Below are 17,124 nucleotides of genomic sequence, written 5' to 3' on the forward strand. Positions count from 1 at the left end.
TCTTTCTTTCTTTCTTTCTTTCTTTCTTTCTTTCTTTCTTTCTTTCTCTCTTCTTCTGTCTTTCTTCTAGATTAGAAAATAAACTAAAGCTAAGGCTTTGTTAGAATATGCAATATTCCATACCCTATTGACTTGAAAACACCAGTGGGTCCCCAATACCTCTTGGCACAGATTATGGGGAAACAAAATGTTAAATGACTGTATGTTCTTATTCATACTTCATAAATCTCATTCATCTGGAAGCTCATTTGCTGTTTTCCACTTTTGTTTTCCAAAATGGAGGGAGCAGGGATTTTTTTTGGTCAAACACTAGTTCCATCGGGTCAGACGATGAGGTTTTTTTTGTTGGAGTGGGAGATAAGGAGGTATCAGTGTTTGGTTTCGGTTTTTGTCTTTTGGGCAGACGTTAGAATTGGATTGTCCATGAAGGGACTGGGCTCAAGTTAGATTTGAAGGAGGCAGGAAAGGAAGAGGGGCTAAAAAGTCATCATTTCAGACTCGTGCTGGGTCAGCGTCTCACTGGGTAGTTGACACATCCACATTTCTCATGAACTGCTTTGCAATAACCCCTTCCATATTTCGGGACTACTTATTGCAGGGTACCACGTTTCCTTGACATACAGACATTACTGGTTCTTCGGTCTAAAGATCCAGATTATGTTGAACTTGTTTGTTCTCTGTGGGTCAGTAGTTTCTCAGCACCTGCTCACAAACAGGTAGACTTTACCCCACCTCCCTCCTATTACTTATCAACCTAGAACTCCGATGGCAGAAACCCATCGCTCCACTTGTCAGTCTTGCTCATGGCAGACATTCCTAATCAATTGTGGAACTCTTCCCACGGAGCCCACAGGGAAGCTTTGGGTCTCTCCCAACTCAGTGCTTCAGGGAGCCCTGAGTAATCAATCAGAAGTGGCACCACTTTTGTTCACTTCAGCTGCCTATGTGTGCTAGCTCCTAAGAATTTCATTTCAACTAGATCAGCTTTTCACCTACCTTGCATAGAAAGTAACCAACATTTAGGGAAATGACTTTTAACTGCAAAGGGTAGATTTATATAGTGCCTCTAAGAAAACCTACTACCATCCACAAAATCTTCAAAAACTTACATAAGAGAACTGACCGATGGAGTCAAAATCAAGCAGTGGCCAACAGTTATCAACTAGAGGGAAAAAGTGAACTGAGAGGCTTGCTCATCACAGGTAGTCAAGGAAAAAGAAGGGAGAAGTAATTGAATACTTAGGCTAAAAGTCAAGGGTGTCTGCTGTCCTTTAAAGTTGAATCTACCTTAGACTGAATCAAAAGTCTTGTGCAAATTACAACACTTTTCCTCATTTTTCTCAACTTTCAAATGAGCTGTGATATTAAGAGCTGCCAGAGTGTCATTAGTTAACACTTAAGAAGACTAATGAAAATTAAAAATTCAATTTTTCTAATTTTGCTCTATTTAATTAATAGCCTGTTCAATAATTATAGTAACTCACATTTATATAATGCCATATAGTTTACAAAGCCTTTTAATATGGCACATTACAGTTAATCTTTACAAAAGAGAATCATGTTGAGCAAGCATGTAGGAAAATAGTTATTTCAGTGTTTGCACATTCATATTTTATAAAATCCTTCATGTTTCTTCCCAAAAGTAGCACATTGAAGAGAGTGATTAATAGTCTCATCGTGTGTTTGCTCATTTGGGCAAAATACACCACTATACCCAAAGGTGTGGATAAATGTAGCTATTGGCATGTGCTTCTTTTCTTTCTTCCAAAGATAATTTAGTGCCAGATACTTAACGAAAGCACATAAAGGGAGGGAGGGGTCTTTTCATTAGTTGACTCTTTCCAAAACATCAAATAGTGTGATTGGTCAACATTCCATAGTTGATGCCTGCATCAAAAGCAACCTTGAGGTCACCAGCCCCAGACTAAAAGCAGATACCTCCTGCCTTTCCTTTGTGTCACAAATGTTGACCAGTTCTTTGGTTAATTCTTTGAGTAAGCCAGTCTTTATCAGTTCTCTCTGAAAGAGGGCTTATACAGTACAATTGTCAGGCTGGCTTACATTAAGTCATTATAAATTAAGCATTTGTCAGAATTTCTGCTTTGATTTTTTTTTTTTGGTTTTGTTTTGGAAAAAGAGATTAAAACAACAACAACAACAACAACAACAGCAGCAGCAGCACCCCCAAAACTAGGACATAGAGATTATTTACTTTACCAACACAGTGAACTATAGTTAATAAGAGCTTAATATAAAGATTTAGGACTTACTCTTAAACCAATCCCCTCTTGGACAATTATATGCTATTTCTGCTTAACATAAGTGAAAACTCATGAGCCTTTATGTGACAAACATTTGCTAGGTGCTTGGGATGTAAAATTAGGTAAGACCTGGTCCAGGCATCCAGAGAGCTTCGAGTCTACTGGCAGATAAAGATATGCAAACAAGCCATAGGGTATGTTAAGTGCTATTGCAGAAGGTAATCTCAGGTACTCTGGTGGCACATGGGGGGACACCTAGATCTGAGAGTGGAGGGCATCCGTAGAGAGGGTGAAATTGATCTGAAATCGAAAGAGAAGGAGGGCAAAGGTTTTCTACAGCTGTGCTGTGCAGTATGGTAGCCGCTGGGCACACAGCAAATGCAGCTAGTTCTGAATTAAGATGCACTAATAAATGTGATTGGATTTTGCAGACTTAGTTCAAAAGAGAAGTGTAAAATGCCTCATTAATACTTTTTATATCAATGACCAGTTGAAACGATAATATTTTGGATGTACTGAGCTAAAGAAAATACATTATTAAGTTTTCTGTTTCTTTTTACTTTTTAAATGTGCCTCCTAGAAAATTTAAAATTGTATATGCTGCATTATATTTTTACTGGGCATTGCTATTCTAGGCAGAAGCTAGAGCTCACACTAAGTCCCTGGACAAGAGCAAGGTATATTGGGAAACTGCTAGTCATTTAACCAGAATACTGGGGCACAGGAGCAACAGGAAGTGAGTCTGGAAGGGAATGAGTCTGGAAGGGAATGAATCTGGAAGGGAATGAGCAACAAGAAATGAGTCTTAGGGATCTGGCTTCCATGGCCGTATGGAAGCCAGATCCCTAAAGTGTCCTACAAGTCATGATAAAGATTTTGAAGTCTATCTTGAAAGCATAGTGGAATCACTAATGAGTTTACCCACGGGAAGATTTTCTGATCGATTTCCTCCTCAAGATGATCTGCTTTCTTCTGCCACGGTGCATTTGCAAAATGTATTTTTATGGAGTTGGGCACAGAGATACATGCAATGGGTTTTGACTTATTTGACTGGATTAGCTTGCGATGTCATTCACGAAACAGCTAAAGGAAATAGGATGGACCACCCAAGCTGGTTGGGTAGGTGATTCCCATTCATATTTTTGAGACACCCTTAAAGTACTGAACAAGTAGCAAATTATGTTCAGAATATCTAGGGTACGGTGCTGGTTATCTATTAACTCAGATCCATCATATAACAAAGTAGAGGCTCAAAAAGGAAATGAAAAACAATATTAAAATCATCTAATAATTGATATTTTCCAAAATTACAGTAGTCTTTGCCACCTTCACCTTGTGGTCTATATTGCTTTCATTTTGAGTTCCATAAGAAGATGGCTTAGGAGGTCTATATACTTTTCATTGCTTATGCATCTAAAAATCTTTATCCAGACCAGCCTGAGTGCAGCAAATCAGAGAATTAAGAGAAGACTAATAATTAGTAGCTACTGACACAGAATCTTACATTGTGGTTGACCATTGCTGTTTTGGTTGCTCCTTTCCTCCATTTTCCACCGAAACCCTTTCTCAAGAACCACTTCACCCTCTGCCTTCCTCAGCCTCCTAGGCTTGCAGTCATTCAGGTTAATCAGAACTCTGTAAGCCAGGGTTTGGTACTTTATGTCTAAACTGTTGCTGCTCTCATTTTTTTTTTCTTTTTTTTTAAAGATTTTATTTATTTGACAGAGAGAGACACAGCAAGAGAGGGAACACAAGCAGGGGGAGTGGGAGAGGGAGAAGCAGGCTTCCTGCGGAGCAGGGAGCCCGATGCAGGGCTTGATCCCAGGACCCTGAGATCATGACCTGAGCTGAAGGCAGACACTTAACGACTGAGCCACCCAGGCGCTGCTCTCATTTCTTGGGGGAGTTCTAAGTCCAACTCCATTTGCAGTTGGTACAATTTCCTGCCAGAAAACGTGATAACGGGGGGCGCCTGGGTGGCTCAGATGGTTAAGCGTCTGCCTTCAGCTCAGGTCGTGATCCCAGAGTCCTGGGATCGAGTCCCGCATCGGGCTCTCTGCTCCTGGGAGCCTGCTTCTCCCTCTGCCTCTCTCTCTCTCTCTGTCTCTCATGAATAAATAAATTAAAAAAAAAAAAAGAAAACGTGATAATGGGATGTTAATTTAAAGGGCAAATCTACACATTAGGATATGGCTCAGTGCTTGAAACCCAAACCAGATGTGCCTGGGCAATGACAGTGCCACTTCATTTCTCTCTTCCCTTCATCAGCTGGCAGCCCAGGACCTGGGAACAGTGCTTCATCTCAGATAATTATTAGCTTCTTCCAAATGAAAAAAAAACAAAATTGTGTAATTTTTCATAGTTATTATTTTTGGAGAAAATAGTTTTCTATCCAAACCTCTTTCAAGAGATATTTCCTGTGGGTTAGAATATATGTTCTATAATGAATTGAAGCTCACTGTATAGAAATGATCAGTTTTTTTTTTTCCTCTAGTGAAGTTGGGAAAAGCAAACATTTTGTTTACCAATAACAGAACACATAATATTAATTACAAATTGAAATAGTGTTTTTTTTTTATTCTTTCTCTCATCCCTTTTCTCTTCTACCTCCTTCATTTAGACAGAACATATTTTTTTTTTGAAGAATAATGTACTTAATAAATTCTTGCTTCCTTCCATCTACTCCTACTTCATTCTTCCCATTCATCTTCTAGAGGTTACCATTTAAAAAAAATTTTTTTTAATTGAAAGTTATCCCACATTCTCTCAGTCTGTAGTTTCTGTGTTTTCTGTCTTTTGACAGACAGTGTGTTTCCTTGCAGTTATCTCTAAGTGGGGTACCCTGGATTTATTCACACTGATCCAGCCTTAGACTCTAAGGAAGAGTATTCTTGGGTCGTACTTGGAGGCAAGTAACTTTGGAAAACTGAGTGCTGTCGCTTTTTTTCTCCACTAAGAGTGCTAGTAGTAGGCACTTACTGAATGCCTACTGAATTAGATAGTGTAATCAATACTAAGAGAAAGAGAGGAAAAAAAAAACCCCACATTTTTTGACATTTTTGTGAAGGTTTTGGCCTTTCCTTCTGTCCATACATGCCTTTTCACAACCATCCGCCCCTCTCACTTTATCTTTCAGATGGAGGATCTCGCTATACCATTCAGCCTCAAATGGCACAGATTTTATCCATTCATCTCACATACAGTATTTGGAATTTCTTTGGAATTTCTGAGGAAGTCACGTTGGTAGCTAATCTGGAAATGAATATACATCTTTCACGGCTAAAGGTGACATGCAGTTTCCTTAGCATAGGAGAAAGAATTTTTACATTATCCTGACTTGGAAATGTAGAATAAAAGTTCTGAGAACCAAAATCTAAATTACATCAGGTTGTTCCTTGTTGTCACCTAGCATTGTGAGCATTTTAGGGAGATCATCCATACAGAAGCATCAAGCACGCTACTTGGCATATATTAGAATTCAGTAAATGTTAATCTCCCTACTAAATTCCCTTTCTCTTAGTTACAGCCCTTTTACCAAGACTAGCTTATTAGTTGATGAGAAACAACCATTGTATGTTTTTCCCAGGTAACTGGGAGGCTCTGTTCTCTTTTTGATAAGGATTTTGATAATGCAAAGTCAGTTAATTTCAGTTCGTTTTTTTCTTTATTTATCCCCCTGTATTTTGATGTAATGATGATTTACTATACCTGTTAATGCACTATAAATCTTCAAGTTTGTTATCCACCCCATCAGCAAACTAGCTTTTGTGAAAATTGAAGCTAAAAGATATTTGATGAATGTTCCATCCTCCTCAATAGTGAAAACTGGTCTGAAAATCATTTTTCAAGGAGCTTTTTCCAAAGGTTTAGAGTTCCTCCAAGCCTTTAAGAAGTTGAAAATGTTATTAAGCATTTTGATTTCTTTTCCTTTCATCTCCTGTTTAGAAATTAATGTCTTGAAAAATTGGCTGCAAATGTTAAGGTTTTTTAAAGATATGGAATCTATTCATCTGTCTAATAAAACTGCAACATGTTAAAAATAATCAGTTCCTTGCTAGACATTTTGGCCAATCTTTGAAAGATTTTTGTCTTTGCTTTTAGACCTTCAGATGCCTTTTAGTTTCATTTTTAGCACTAGGAAAACCAAGCACTCTAATCATTTTCTAAAATGAGAATTTCAGCATGTATTCAATCTCTGGTCTTTGTAAGGAAGCAAGACGTGGTTCCATTCCTGTGTTTCATAAAAGGAGATGATAGACAAATAGGTAGTTTATGTGATTGTGCACCAGCCTTTGGGGTTTCTGTTTTTCCCATCTAGATTGTGTCTTCTTTTTACTGCAGAATGTATCAGTATCCGAAAAGGTCCTCTGGTTTATCTTCTTTGTAGGATCATTGTTGCATACAGTTTTGTATAAAGAAGCAATTCAGAGACTGTCCCAATATGTCTGCATATGGACGTGCATATGGTCGATTTTAGCTTTAACTTCAAATTTCCTTGAATACGTAGGCTGTGTGTATTCCCATAATGGTAGTTGAGCAATTTCTTTGTGATGGTTCAATTTCTTTCTCTCTCTTCTGCATTTCCCTCTCCTTTTTCTTTATACAGTAGTAACCTTCCTAAAAAGGCCCATTAAAAAAAAAAAAAAAAACTAAACTAAAAAACCATAACACCCATGCAAGCAGGCGCCAGAAAGTTTAGATAACAGTCCCATCCCATTTGGCTGTTTGGCTGGAGCTGGCTGCGTAAATAGAATGGAATGTGGTGTTATGACTCCCTTACAACACTGTATAACACTCCCCCAGGATGAGCCTCGCCATCCATTTATATTTATTGATCTCCAGGATGTGCTGGGTGCTCTGGAACAACACAATTGCAGCCTTTGATTGAGATGACATACAATCTACATGGAAGTGAATCAGGCAGTCAACTCTTTTGGCCCTACTTCGCCTGGTCAATTTTTTAGGCCTGATGGCTGGTGTCAGAGGAATTGTGTTTTACTGAGTGTTTCAGTGGAAGCCCACCTCTGATTTTCAGAAGTGATCTGTAAGAGTGAGAGCACTGCAAACATGTAGTTACTCCATTCTTCTTCCACTTAAACCTGTAAAAACAAATCATGGAAATCTTTGTCAATTCACTCAGCTGAGCTACCTGGGCAGGGTTTTCCCTGTGATTAAGCAGCAAACCTGGCTTTCATTCTTCATTCTCTTAGAGAGTCTCAGAGAGTAAGGATTACACGTAGGCATAAGGGTAAGTGCTAAAAATGTTTAATTGATTGCTGATTGATTGATTTTTCAACAAATATTCATTGACACTCTGGTATGTTTCAAGTACCCTAAAAATACAGTAGTCAAGAGGACAGATGTGGTTTCTGCTTTCATGAAACTTTCATTGTAGAGGGAGATGGATATTAAATGATGAATTAACTATTAACTATTTAATTACAACTGGGCAGAGCACTATAAAGGAGAAATAGTGTACTGTAAGAACAACTAATAGGAAGCCGGACCTCATCTCAAGTCTCAGAAGGAAATGATTGCTGAATTCAATGTAATTTTAGACAGTACGTGTATGTTGGTGAAGAGGAAGGAGAGGCAATGTGGGGAGGATCTTACAAGTAGCAAGGGGACGGCTGGTGCAAAGGCCTTGGAAAAGGAAAGGAGCACAGTATATATGAGGGACTAATAGAAGCTCAATGTGACTGGAAAACAAAGGGAAGAATGGGAAGTGGGAGCTGAAGCCCATGATGGAGGCAGGTCCAGACCACGCAGGGCCTGGTGGGTCCTGTTAATGATTTAGGTCTTCCCTTGAAAGTTTTGAGGCCACTGATATGTTTTAGACAGTAACTGACATGATCAGATTCCTGTTCCCTTAGCAAAGATTATTCTGATTGAATTGAAGGAATAGACTAGAGAAGGGTAAATATAGACAGAGGATCCAAGTTAAGAGGCTGTTATGCTAGTCCAGAAAGAGATGCTGGCAGTTTGGGTTAGGGGAGATGTAATAAGAGAGAGAGAGCAGAGAGAGAGATATGTAGGAGGTAAAAATCAACAGGGTTTAATGAGTGATTGGATGTGTAGAGGGGACTGAGAGAGAAGAAACAAGGAAGGCACTCAGGTTTTTGTCCTGAATACCTGGCTAGGTGTCATTAACTTGACTAACACAGAACATTGGAGAAAGACCCACAGGGGAGACAGGGGTACTGGAGAGCTGGGTTTTGGGAATGTTGTTCTAGTTTGAAGTGCTCAGAGGACATCCAGCCTGAGATGTCAAGTAGACAGTTGGCGATTTGAGTCTGAGGCTCAGAGGAACTCCTCTGATGAAAACAGAAATATGAGTGTTGCATACGGTAAAAGAAGATAAAGCATGGATGATCAGATCACACAGGAGAGTACATATTATAGATCTGTGGATTGCTTAGTTATATTTCACAAGTGCTTACTGAATTCTCTTTGCCAGGCCCTTTGCTAAATATTGGGCATATGAAAAGGAAAGATGTTCGGGAAATAACATAGGGCATCTCCTTGCCATAAGCCCAAATTACTCTTTCCATCATCCGAGGCAGGATACTCTCAGCACATCCAGAGAAAACTCTTGGGCAAGCTGAATCTATGCCTTAGTCCTGTGTTTTCTAGTCTCTGCTCCCATCTAACTGAAACCTCGGCAACCCTAAGTTCACTTCATTCTTGTTTGTTCTTAGTAGGCGTAGAGATGAGTTGGTAAGCATGTTCTTTATATTAACTCCATGCGTTCTTGAAAAACCTTCCCTCAGTTTTGAGAGACATCATCACCTTTGGCCTTGTCTTCTTAGAACAACTGATAGAGGATTGCTTCTTATACTAAGAAGGGTTTTTTACTATTTTGTGAAAAAGGAGTCCATCCTTAGGCTATAAGATATTATTTCCATATTTTGTAGGTTATAAATTGCTGATAACTTCCAGATTATGATAATATTGACTCCATTTGTGAAAATTAGGCCACACCCTTCTAGTCTGTTCCTAAAATAAGATTTACTGGCAAAGTGAAATTTATAGCCTCCTTTATAGCTCTTATTCTTCAGAGACCCATGGCTTAAAATAGCCTACATTTTAAGACTGTATTTTTCAAATTATTGTCTTTGGACCACCTGCATCGGAATCACTAGGGTGTGCTTATTAAAAATGAAGACCATTGAATTGTCTTTTCCAATTTTTTTAATACTGCTGGGATAAACCCCAATAATTTGCATTTTTAATAAGCACTCCAGGTAATTTTAGTTTATACTAGAGTTTAGAATCGTTGTTTTGAGGAATGTCAAAATTTGTACATCTCATTAAGAGAATCCTGAGTAAAATGAGAAATTAAACAGTTTTGCGAGACGGGTCAGTTTCTTACCAATTGTGAAGATTAAGAATCAAGTCACAAGGGTTACAGCATTTAATAGGGATCATTTAGCTGTCCAGTGATAAACAGATCGCATTACCCGTATTTCTTTTGGAGTATGTCGAAGCTCAGGAGAGAGAAGCGCAGAGCTGGGGAGCAAAAGCAGAAGAGAGTGAGCAGCAGAGTAGGGCATGTGGAAGGAAGAGTGAATGCAGATTACAAAGAAATGGACGCTAAAACGTGGGTCACTTGTCATCTTTTCATTCAGTTTTAGTGGGTATTTTGCTTTAACCAGCATGCTCGGTGGTTCTCGGTATGCATGATTGTACATTTAGGAGTGTTTCTAGAGGTGCAACTTCCTTCCTATCTCCAGAACTGGCAAAAGTCTCTCCTTACTCCCACCCCCTCCCCAGGAAGAACGCCGTGTGATTTATGTTGGTAAAATCAGACCTGACACGACACGGACGGAACTGAGGGACCGTTTTGAAGTTTTTGGTGAAATTGAGGAGTGCACAGTAAATCTGCGGGATGATGGGTAAGAATCTTCAAGATTATTTCTTGTTTAGAAGCTGACATATGTAAAAAATCATGGCCATAAGATTACTAGGATGGGAATGCTTTGACAGATGACATGTTGAGTTCAGAACCTTATTTATTTTCTTTTATCCCTATTTATTAATCTTTCTAGTTGAGATTTCCTGTCCCAGAAATAAGTATTTAGCTGCTTGACAGGACAATCACACTGATAAATGGATGCAGTGGTTCAGACGTTGGCACCAGCGAAGTCTTCCAAAGTAGGAAGGGTTACAGGAGTATATGTTAATGCTTCCTCACCAGCTTTGAACCTCTTTTCTCTGTCCATTGCAGAGACAGCTATGGTTTCATTACCTACCGTTATACCTGTGATGCTTTTGCTGCTCTTGAAAATGGATACACTTTGCGCAGGTCGAATGAAACTGACTTCGAGCTGTACTTTTGTGGACGCAAGCAATTTTTCAAGTCTAACTATGCAGACCTAGGTATGGATTTTATTGTACGTGGGATGAGGAATCCATAATGGAGGGCTCAAAATGGAAGCAGATGTAAACCATAGGCATATTGAGTTGGACCATCGCTTTATTTTGCTAGAGGGAATGTTTGAATACAGATTTTATCTTATTTTTAATTTTTTTTAAGGTACAAGACAGTTTCAGAAGCAAAGGGCTCAGGTTTTGGCAGCAAAGAGCAGAAGTGAATTCTTTGTACTGTCTTCCCAAATGCTGAAAGTCTGCACTGTTTGTGTGTGTGTGTCTGCTGGCGTGTGTTTATGTTGCGCGTGCATATGTGTGTGCGTGTCTTTGCCTAGATGTGCAATGTGCTACTGCATTCTGTGCCTGCCCTGAATCCTTCTGTATAAACTTTAGCATTATCATCGTGGTCTTATGGAACAGAATATGCAACAGAATATTCTGGCTCTTTTTTTCCTTATTATTCTACAAACTCTTAAAACTGTTAAGACATATTCTACAAATTACACCTTGAGAGCAGAAAATATAATTTCATATGCTAAATCACACTATACTTCCTTTAAAACAAAAGGAGAAAAAAAACACCTTTTTTTTTTTTTTTTGAGGGTTTCCATATGCTAGGCGCGTGCCAAGGGCTCTGCAAGCATTTTCTTATTTAATTATGAGAACAATCCTGGGAGGTGGTTACTATTATTATTATTATCATCCTCCTTTTATAGATAAGGAAACTGAAGCATTTGTAAGCCTTCTTTTTTCCTGTTATAAAAGTTATACAGACTCAAGGGGTAAAATTTGGAAAATATAAAAAGTATTAGGAAAAATAATAATGTCACCTGTCAGCCCATCACCTAGAGATCCACTGTGTGATTTACAGTCCAGTGTTTTGTCTCAGGATGTTTAATTTCTTATAGTTGAGGTCACATAATTTAGATCTATCAATTTTTAAATTCAGCTCTTCTCAATTTATATTATTTATGTAAGTTCATTTTCTACCATGTTCACAGGATTAAAAATAATTTATCGATTTATTTTAAAATGGTTGCACAGTATTGTGTTAAGTGAGTACCATTACATTTAATCATTCCATTATAGCTAAACATTTATTCAATTTTCAATTTTTTTTTGGCATTATAAATAATGCCAAAATGGACATCTTAATTTTCTTCCCAATTTTAATTTGGTCCCTTTGTATGCCATTCCCTATTTAATGTACGTATTGTAAGCCTTTAAATCCTTTGGTGAAGGAATGAAGGAAGGGAAAATGGCCAATGTCTTGTGCATATGATGTAATTGATTTGAGTCAATTCATAATAATCATCATAAAATTAACATATAAATCTATTCCTCAGCATTACTATATCTCTGTGTGCACTTGTTTTGGCTTGGTATAAAGAAAGAAATGAATACCAAATACAGGGATTTTTTTTTTTTTCTCCCCTCCACCAAAGTGATGCCTTCCTAAAGTAATTGATATAGGTGGTGTGCATTGTTCAGGGGGAATATGCTATAATTCACTTCACAAACTAAATAGATAGTATGAAACAGGAGAGAAGCAGCCGACTGTCAAGAGAGAGGCCCAGGGATGAAAATATAAAAGGTGACAAGTCATTTGTTCAAATGTTGGCTGATAAAAACAGTCAAGACGGATTGAAGTCTTAAGTTGATTTGACTTATTTTCTTCAGTGATGAAGGCCAGGGTGTTTGCAGTCTTTCAAAACATCTCGAGTTTAAAATAAGCTACCTAGAGGGGCCTTTAAATCACAATTCATCGCTGGTAGAGGGAGGATTGGATGGTATTTCCAAACTGAACCAGAGCCTCCCTGAAATAGGTCTAAGAAGAATGCTTCCCCTCTTGTTATCTTCCTGCCTCGCCAGCAGCAATAGAAACTTTGCCGTTGCTAAGCTGGCTCTGTATTTTCTGAAAAGTATGTTTGATGTGTGTTGTAGGAGCATGGGTTTTTCCAATTCCCTCAAGCCCTACAGTTTCATGAAGGGAAGTTGAGCTGAGTGTAGGCATGGCGTAGTGGAAAGAGCCCTGGCTTTGGAATCTTGTAGACCTGGTTTTGAAACCTGACTTAGCTTCTGACCTTGAGCAAACAATGAAGCTCCCTCTGCCTCCAGTTCTTCATTTGTAAACTACCTCATAATGTTGTTGCAAAGATTCAGTAAATGTTTGTGATGTGGTTGGCACAGTATCTGGCATAAAGTAGGTGCTCAATAAACAGTAGCTATGATTATAATTAAAAATGATGACAATGAGCAGTTAGAAATGTCAAGTTATTTTGAAATGAAAGCATCGACATCAGGGGCCGGCTCTGGAATGGAACAACATGCATTCATATGGCTCCTGTGTTTGTCCCTGAAGAGTTCAAGTTAAATGCTTTGGGGCATGACCAGTGAATTTGGTGACCATTAGATTGTACTGGACATTTAGAGGGGTTGGGAGCTCACATGTGTGTCTGTTGAGAGTTAGTGAAAATGATGTGATATTGATTAATCTTACCAAGAGTAAAGAGACCTATCATTTTAGATAGATTTAATCATTTTTTTTCCTGTTTTGCTCCCCAAATTAAGTTAGCTCACACATCCTATTCCTCTATTATCAGGGCCACCTAGTGATTACTACAACACTATTAGTACAGAATGTGATAATTCCAAGTTAGTATTACGAGCCAGTTTTATAAGTGAGACTCCGGGTTAAAGGGACAATCAAGGTTACCTAGGTAAAGCCAGTATGTAAGCCTAGTTTCCATGAATCTGTAATCTGTGAGTCTGTCTGTTTACTGTCCTATAAACGGATCTTTCTCAAAGACCTCAATGAGAAATCTTAAAGACGAAAGATACAAATTAAATCAGGACTCTAGGACCAGAAGAGAAGGATGGGCCAGTATTACGAATATGATCATGTATTCATCAGGAATTAGTTATGGTATAGAACTTATACTTAAATATACAAGAAAAATGAAATAAATAACATTCATCACAAATTCTTTATTAACTCAAAAACTGTATTACATTATCAGCATCTCGAATATATACATAACTTTGTATATACCCTTGGCATTCTTTGGTAAATCATCCCAAGATCCCAACACAAAGATGTTCAACCATGGTGTTTTAAAATGCTGGTTTTCAAGAGTAATACATTCATTCAACAAATTCTAATCTTAGTACCTGCTTTGTGCCAACAGTTTTCCAGGTGGTAAGAATACAGCTGTATTGTGATATGTTTCTATTTATATGGTATCATTATTTATAGCAATTTATTTAAAAAAATAATTAGAGTGGCTTTTGGCTTTTTCCTGTCAAAATTCTATTATATCTTACTTGTGTTGCAGTATCCTTATTGGCGGGAAAGGGGTGGCATAGATGTTGTTTTCTCAGGAATTGCATGTAACCATGTATTCATACAACAGAAAAGATGTTGTGGATGCCTATTTTGTGACATGGCCCGCCTGTGTAAGTGATTACAGACATGTAAATACCAGTTATCATATTTCATAGCGAAGAAACTCTCGAGAACCACTGTTTCCAAATATATATTTTTTTGCTAATAAAAATATGGAAACATTGAAATTCTGGGTTTGATGTAGGGTAACCCAAAGTTAAGACGTTTTAAATATTCTCAAAATGTCCTTCAAGAAAAGATCTGTATGTGTGTTCTTTTTTTCTTTTTCTTTTTTTTTAAAGATTTTATTTATTTATTTGAGAGAGAGAGAGAGAGAGCATGAGCAGGGTGAGGGACAGAGGGAGAAGCAGACTCCCTGCTGAGCAGGGAGCCTGATGCGGGGCTCAATCTGGGATCCAGGACTCCGGAATCATGACTTGAGCCCAAGGCAGACACTTAACTGACTGAGCCACCCAGGCATCTCTGTATGTGTGTTCTTGACGTTTCTGTGCTTTCATGCCACACAGACTCTGGTCATTGGAAGGCTCTTCTAACTTTATTTATAATGCAAGTGGAATTCTGATTTCAGGTTAATCTCAAGCAGTGAGAAGGACTTTCTCTGTGTGTCTGTCTACACAGAGACAGATTTGATTGGAATGATAGCTGCTCATGAAGCTTTAGTGATACAAGCCAACTGCTCATTAGGCTACCTGTGAAGGGAAGGATGGGAGCTGGTGTAATTTAAGAATTGACTACGTGAGATGTTAGAAAAGGTTGGCCATTTTTGTCCTGTCTTTTATTTCTGAGGCCAGCCGTAATTGCTTTTCTTACCTGGAAAAACTTGCTTGGCAAAAAAGTCAGTAAATACAAGGGATGGTAAGAATGGAAGAAAAAAAAAAGGGAAGGAATCTCCTTGTCTTTAAATCTAAGATGGCTAAAGTAGTTTGAAGCTAGGGCGAAAAATCAGCCTAGTGCTGGAGAGCTTGAAGGATTACAGCCTTTTCAGCCAAACAGCTTGTGAGGTCAATGAGTATGCCACCATATTATCTAATCTCATACTCTTCCGTCACTTCAGACATTGCTGTTTCGTAACATTCCGGATAAAACACAGAAATGTTTGTCTGTTGGTAGGATTGTTAATACTTCCCAGAAAGGACTGGTTTTCCCTTCAAGTAAGTGCTCTCAAAAGAATGAATTTATTTGCAAGAGGTTTTCTATTATATTTCTAAGATGTCTTTCCTCATTTGCAAGACCAGCAGAAATATCTAACTTTTTTATAAATGTCACTGGAGAAATATCAGAAATATTTAGAATAAGAATTTCATTTTATATCCATCATTGCTGAAACATGACAGTTTTGTTAAGGGGCCATGTGAAGTATGTGGAACTCTTCACAAAAGCTGACTTGGACTAGTTCAAGTGGTTTTATCTATAACTGTGTATTTTTCCTCTTGTATTACTGAGGCTGACTTTGCCTTCTCTGGACATGAAGCGTTTCCCTATACCTTCTAATTTGGGGTGAATTTGTGCCACTATTGCTGGGGTGCTCCCAAGGTACTGGAATAGATAAGTGGATCATATGTTCCTCATGCCTGAAAGGAGAGCAGCCAGGTGGCGAGTAGGTGAAGTTCTGATCATTCTCTCTCCCTCCCACTCACCTGGCTTTTATGCTCAGTGAAGTCAATCCCACTGAATAGGAAGATTAGTTCCGGCTTCTACTCTTACCTCTCCACTTGAGTTGTTGAGAAACCTTGGGTAGATCATTTAACATACCAGGAAGGGGGCAGGACATGGTTATTTTTACAGTATATTGATTTTGATTAGAAATAAAGTTTGTTCTGATTACCTCCTAGGATTAAGACTAAAATGAGTCAAAAAGTAGTACTTTGAATGCTTGCCACTCCTTACCCTCTGTAAACATGTTATCTAATCTTATACTCTCTCTTCCTTTCTCTCTGTAAACATATATATTTCTTAAATATTTATTTTTATGCATTATACATAATTATATGTAAATTTATAAATATAAATAATATATTTACATATAAATAATTCAACAATAAAATATTGGGTATAAATACCCTCTGCAAATATATACATATATATAATATATATACCAATAAAATATATCAATACATATATCAATAAAAGTTGGTATATTTTTAAAAGTATATCGATTGGATAAGTTGTTATTGAATCAAGTAATCTTGAACTGGACAATTGAGTTAAGGACGAGAGTGTGTCTAACCTGGCTTGGGTTTCTTGCAGATTCAAACTCAGATGACTTCGACCCTGCTTCCACCAAGAGCAAGTATGACTCTCTGGATTTCGATAGTTTACTGAAAGAAGCTCAGAGAAGCTTGCGCAGGTAACATGTTCCCTGGCTGAAGATGACAGAGGGACGGTGAATACCTCACGGGACAGCGCGTCCTTCCCTAACTGACTATTACAAGTCATACTTAGGAATTTCTCCTACTTTACACTCTCTGTATAAAAACAAAACAAAACAACAACAATACAACAAGAACAACAACAATGGTTTACATGAACACAGCTGCTGAAGAGGCAAGAGACAGAATGGGGATATCCAGTAAGCACATGTTTATTCATGGGTGTCAGCTTTGCTTTCCCTGGAGTCTCTTGGTGATGGAGTGTGTGTGTGCGTGTGTGTGTGCGTGTGTGCGCGTGTGTGCGTGTGTGTGTGTGTGTGTGTGTGTGTGTGCGTGCGCATGCGCACGCCTGTTTTGGGGCAAGTATGTATGCACAGGTGGGGACTGGGGGCACCTGACCAGAGTGTGCCAGGGCAAACCACTTCAAATGGCAGCAGTTCCATGAAGACACACTTAAAACCTGGAACTTCAAAATGTTCATATTCTATTCAAAAAGAAAAAAAAAATGCATAAATTCAAAAGGAAAGAAAACCAACCAACCACAAGCCACCCTAAAATGACAGCCACTGATGTCTGGGCATCAACCTCCGTACTCTGTTTTTTAAGAAAGTGCAAACTCGACTTGAAGCAAGCTTTCTCTCATAACATAATGGTTATATGACAATCCCGAAGAAACCACAGGTTCTGTAGAACTAATATCCTTTCTCTCTCTCTCTCT

The 17,124-nt window shown here is 38.3% G+C and overlaps 1 protein-coding gene across 3 annotated transcripts in view; it reads left to right on the forward strand.

The window, feature by feature from the left end:
* Positions 1–16,666, forward strand: part of PPARGC1A (PPARG coactivator 1 alpha) — a 297,681-nt gene extending 281,015 nt beyond the window's left edge. For 2 of the 3 annotated variants that reach the window (XM_021679404.1, XM_021679405.1), the window contains exons 11-13: positions 10,035–10,156; positions 10,489–10,640; positions 16,285–16,666. In XM_021679404.1, the coding sequence (XP_021535079.1) occupies positions 10,035–10,156; positions 10,489–10,640; positions 16,285–16,388 (378 nt within the window). In that variant the 3' untranslated portion in view covers positions 16,389–16,666. The remainder of the gene's footprint in view (positions 1–10,034; positions 10,157–10,488; positions 10,641–16,284) is intronic. The other variant, XM_044912760.1, reaches the window with a different exon arrangement.
* Positions 16,667–17,124: the final 458 nt, after the last annotated feature.

This window comes from Neomonachus schauinslandi, chromosome 2 (assembly GCF_002201575.2).
Source record: "Neomonachus schauinslandi chromosome 2, ASM220157v2, whole genome shotgun sequence".
Taxonomy (NCBI): domain Eukaryota; kingdom Metazoa; phylum Chordata; class Mammalia; order Carnivora; family Phocidae; genus Neomonachus; species Neomonachus schauinslandi.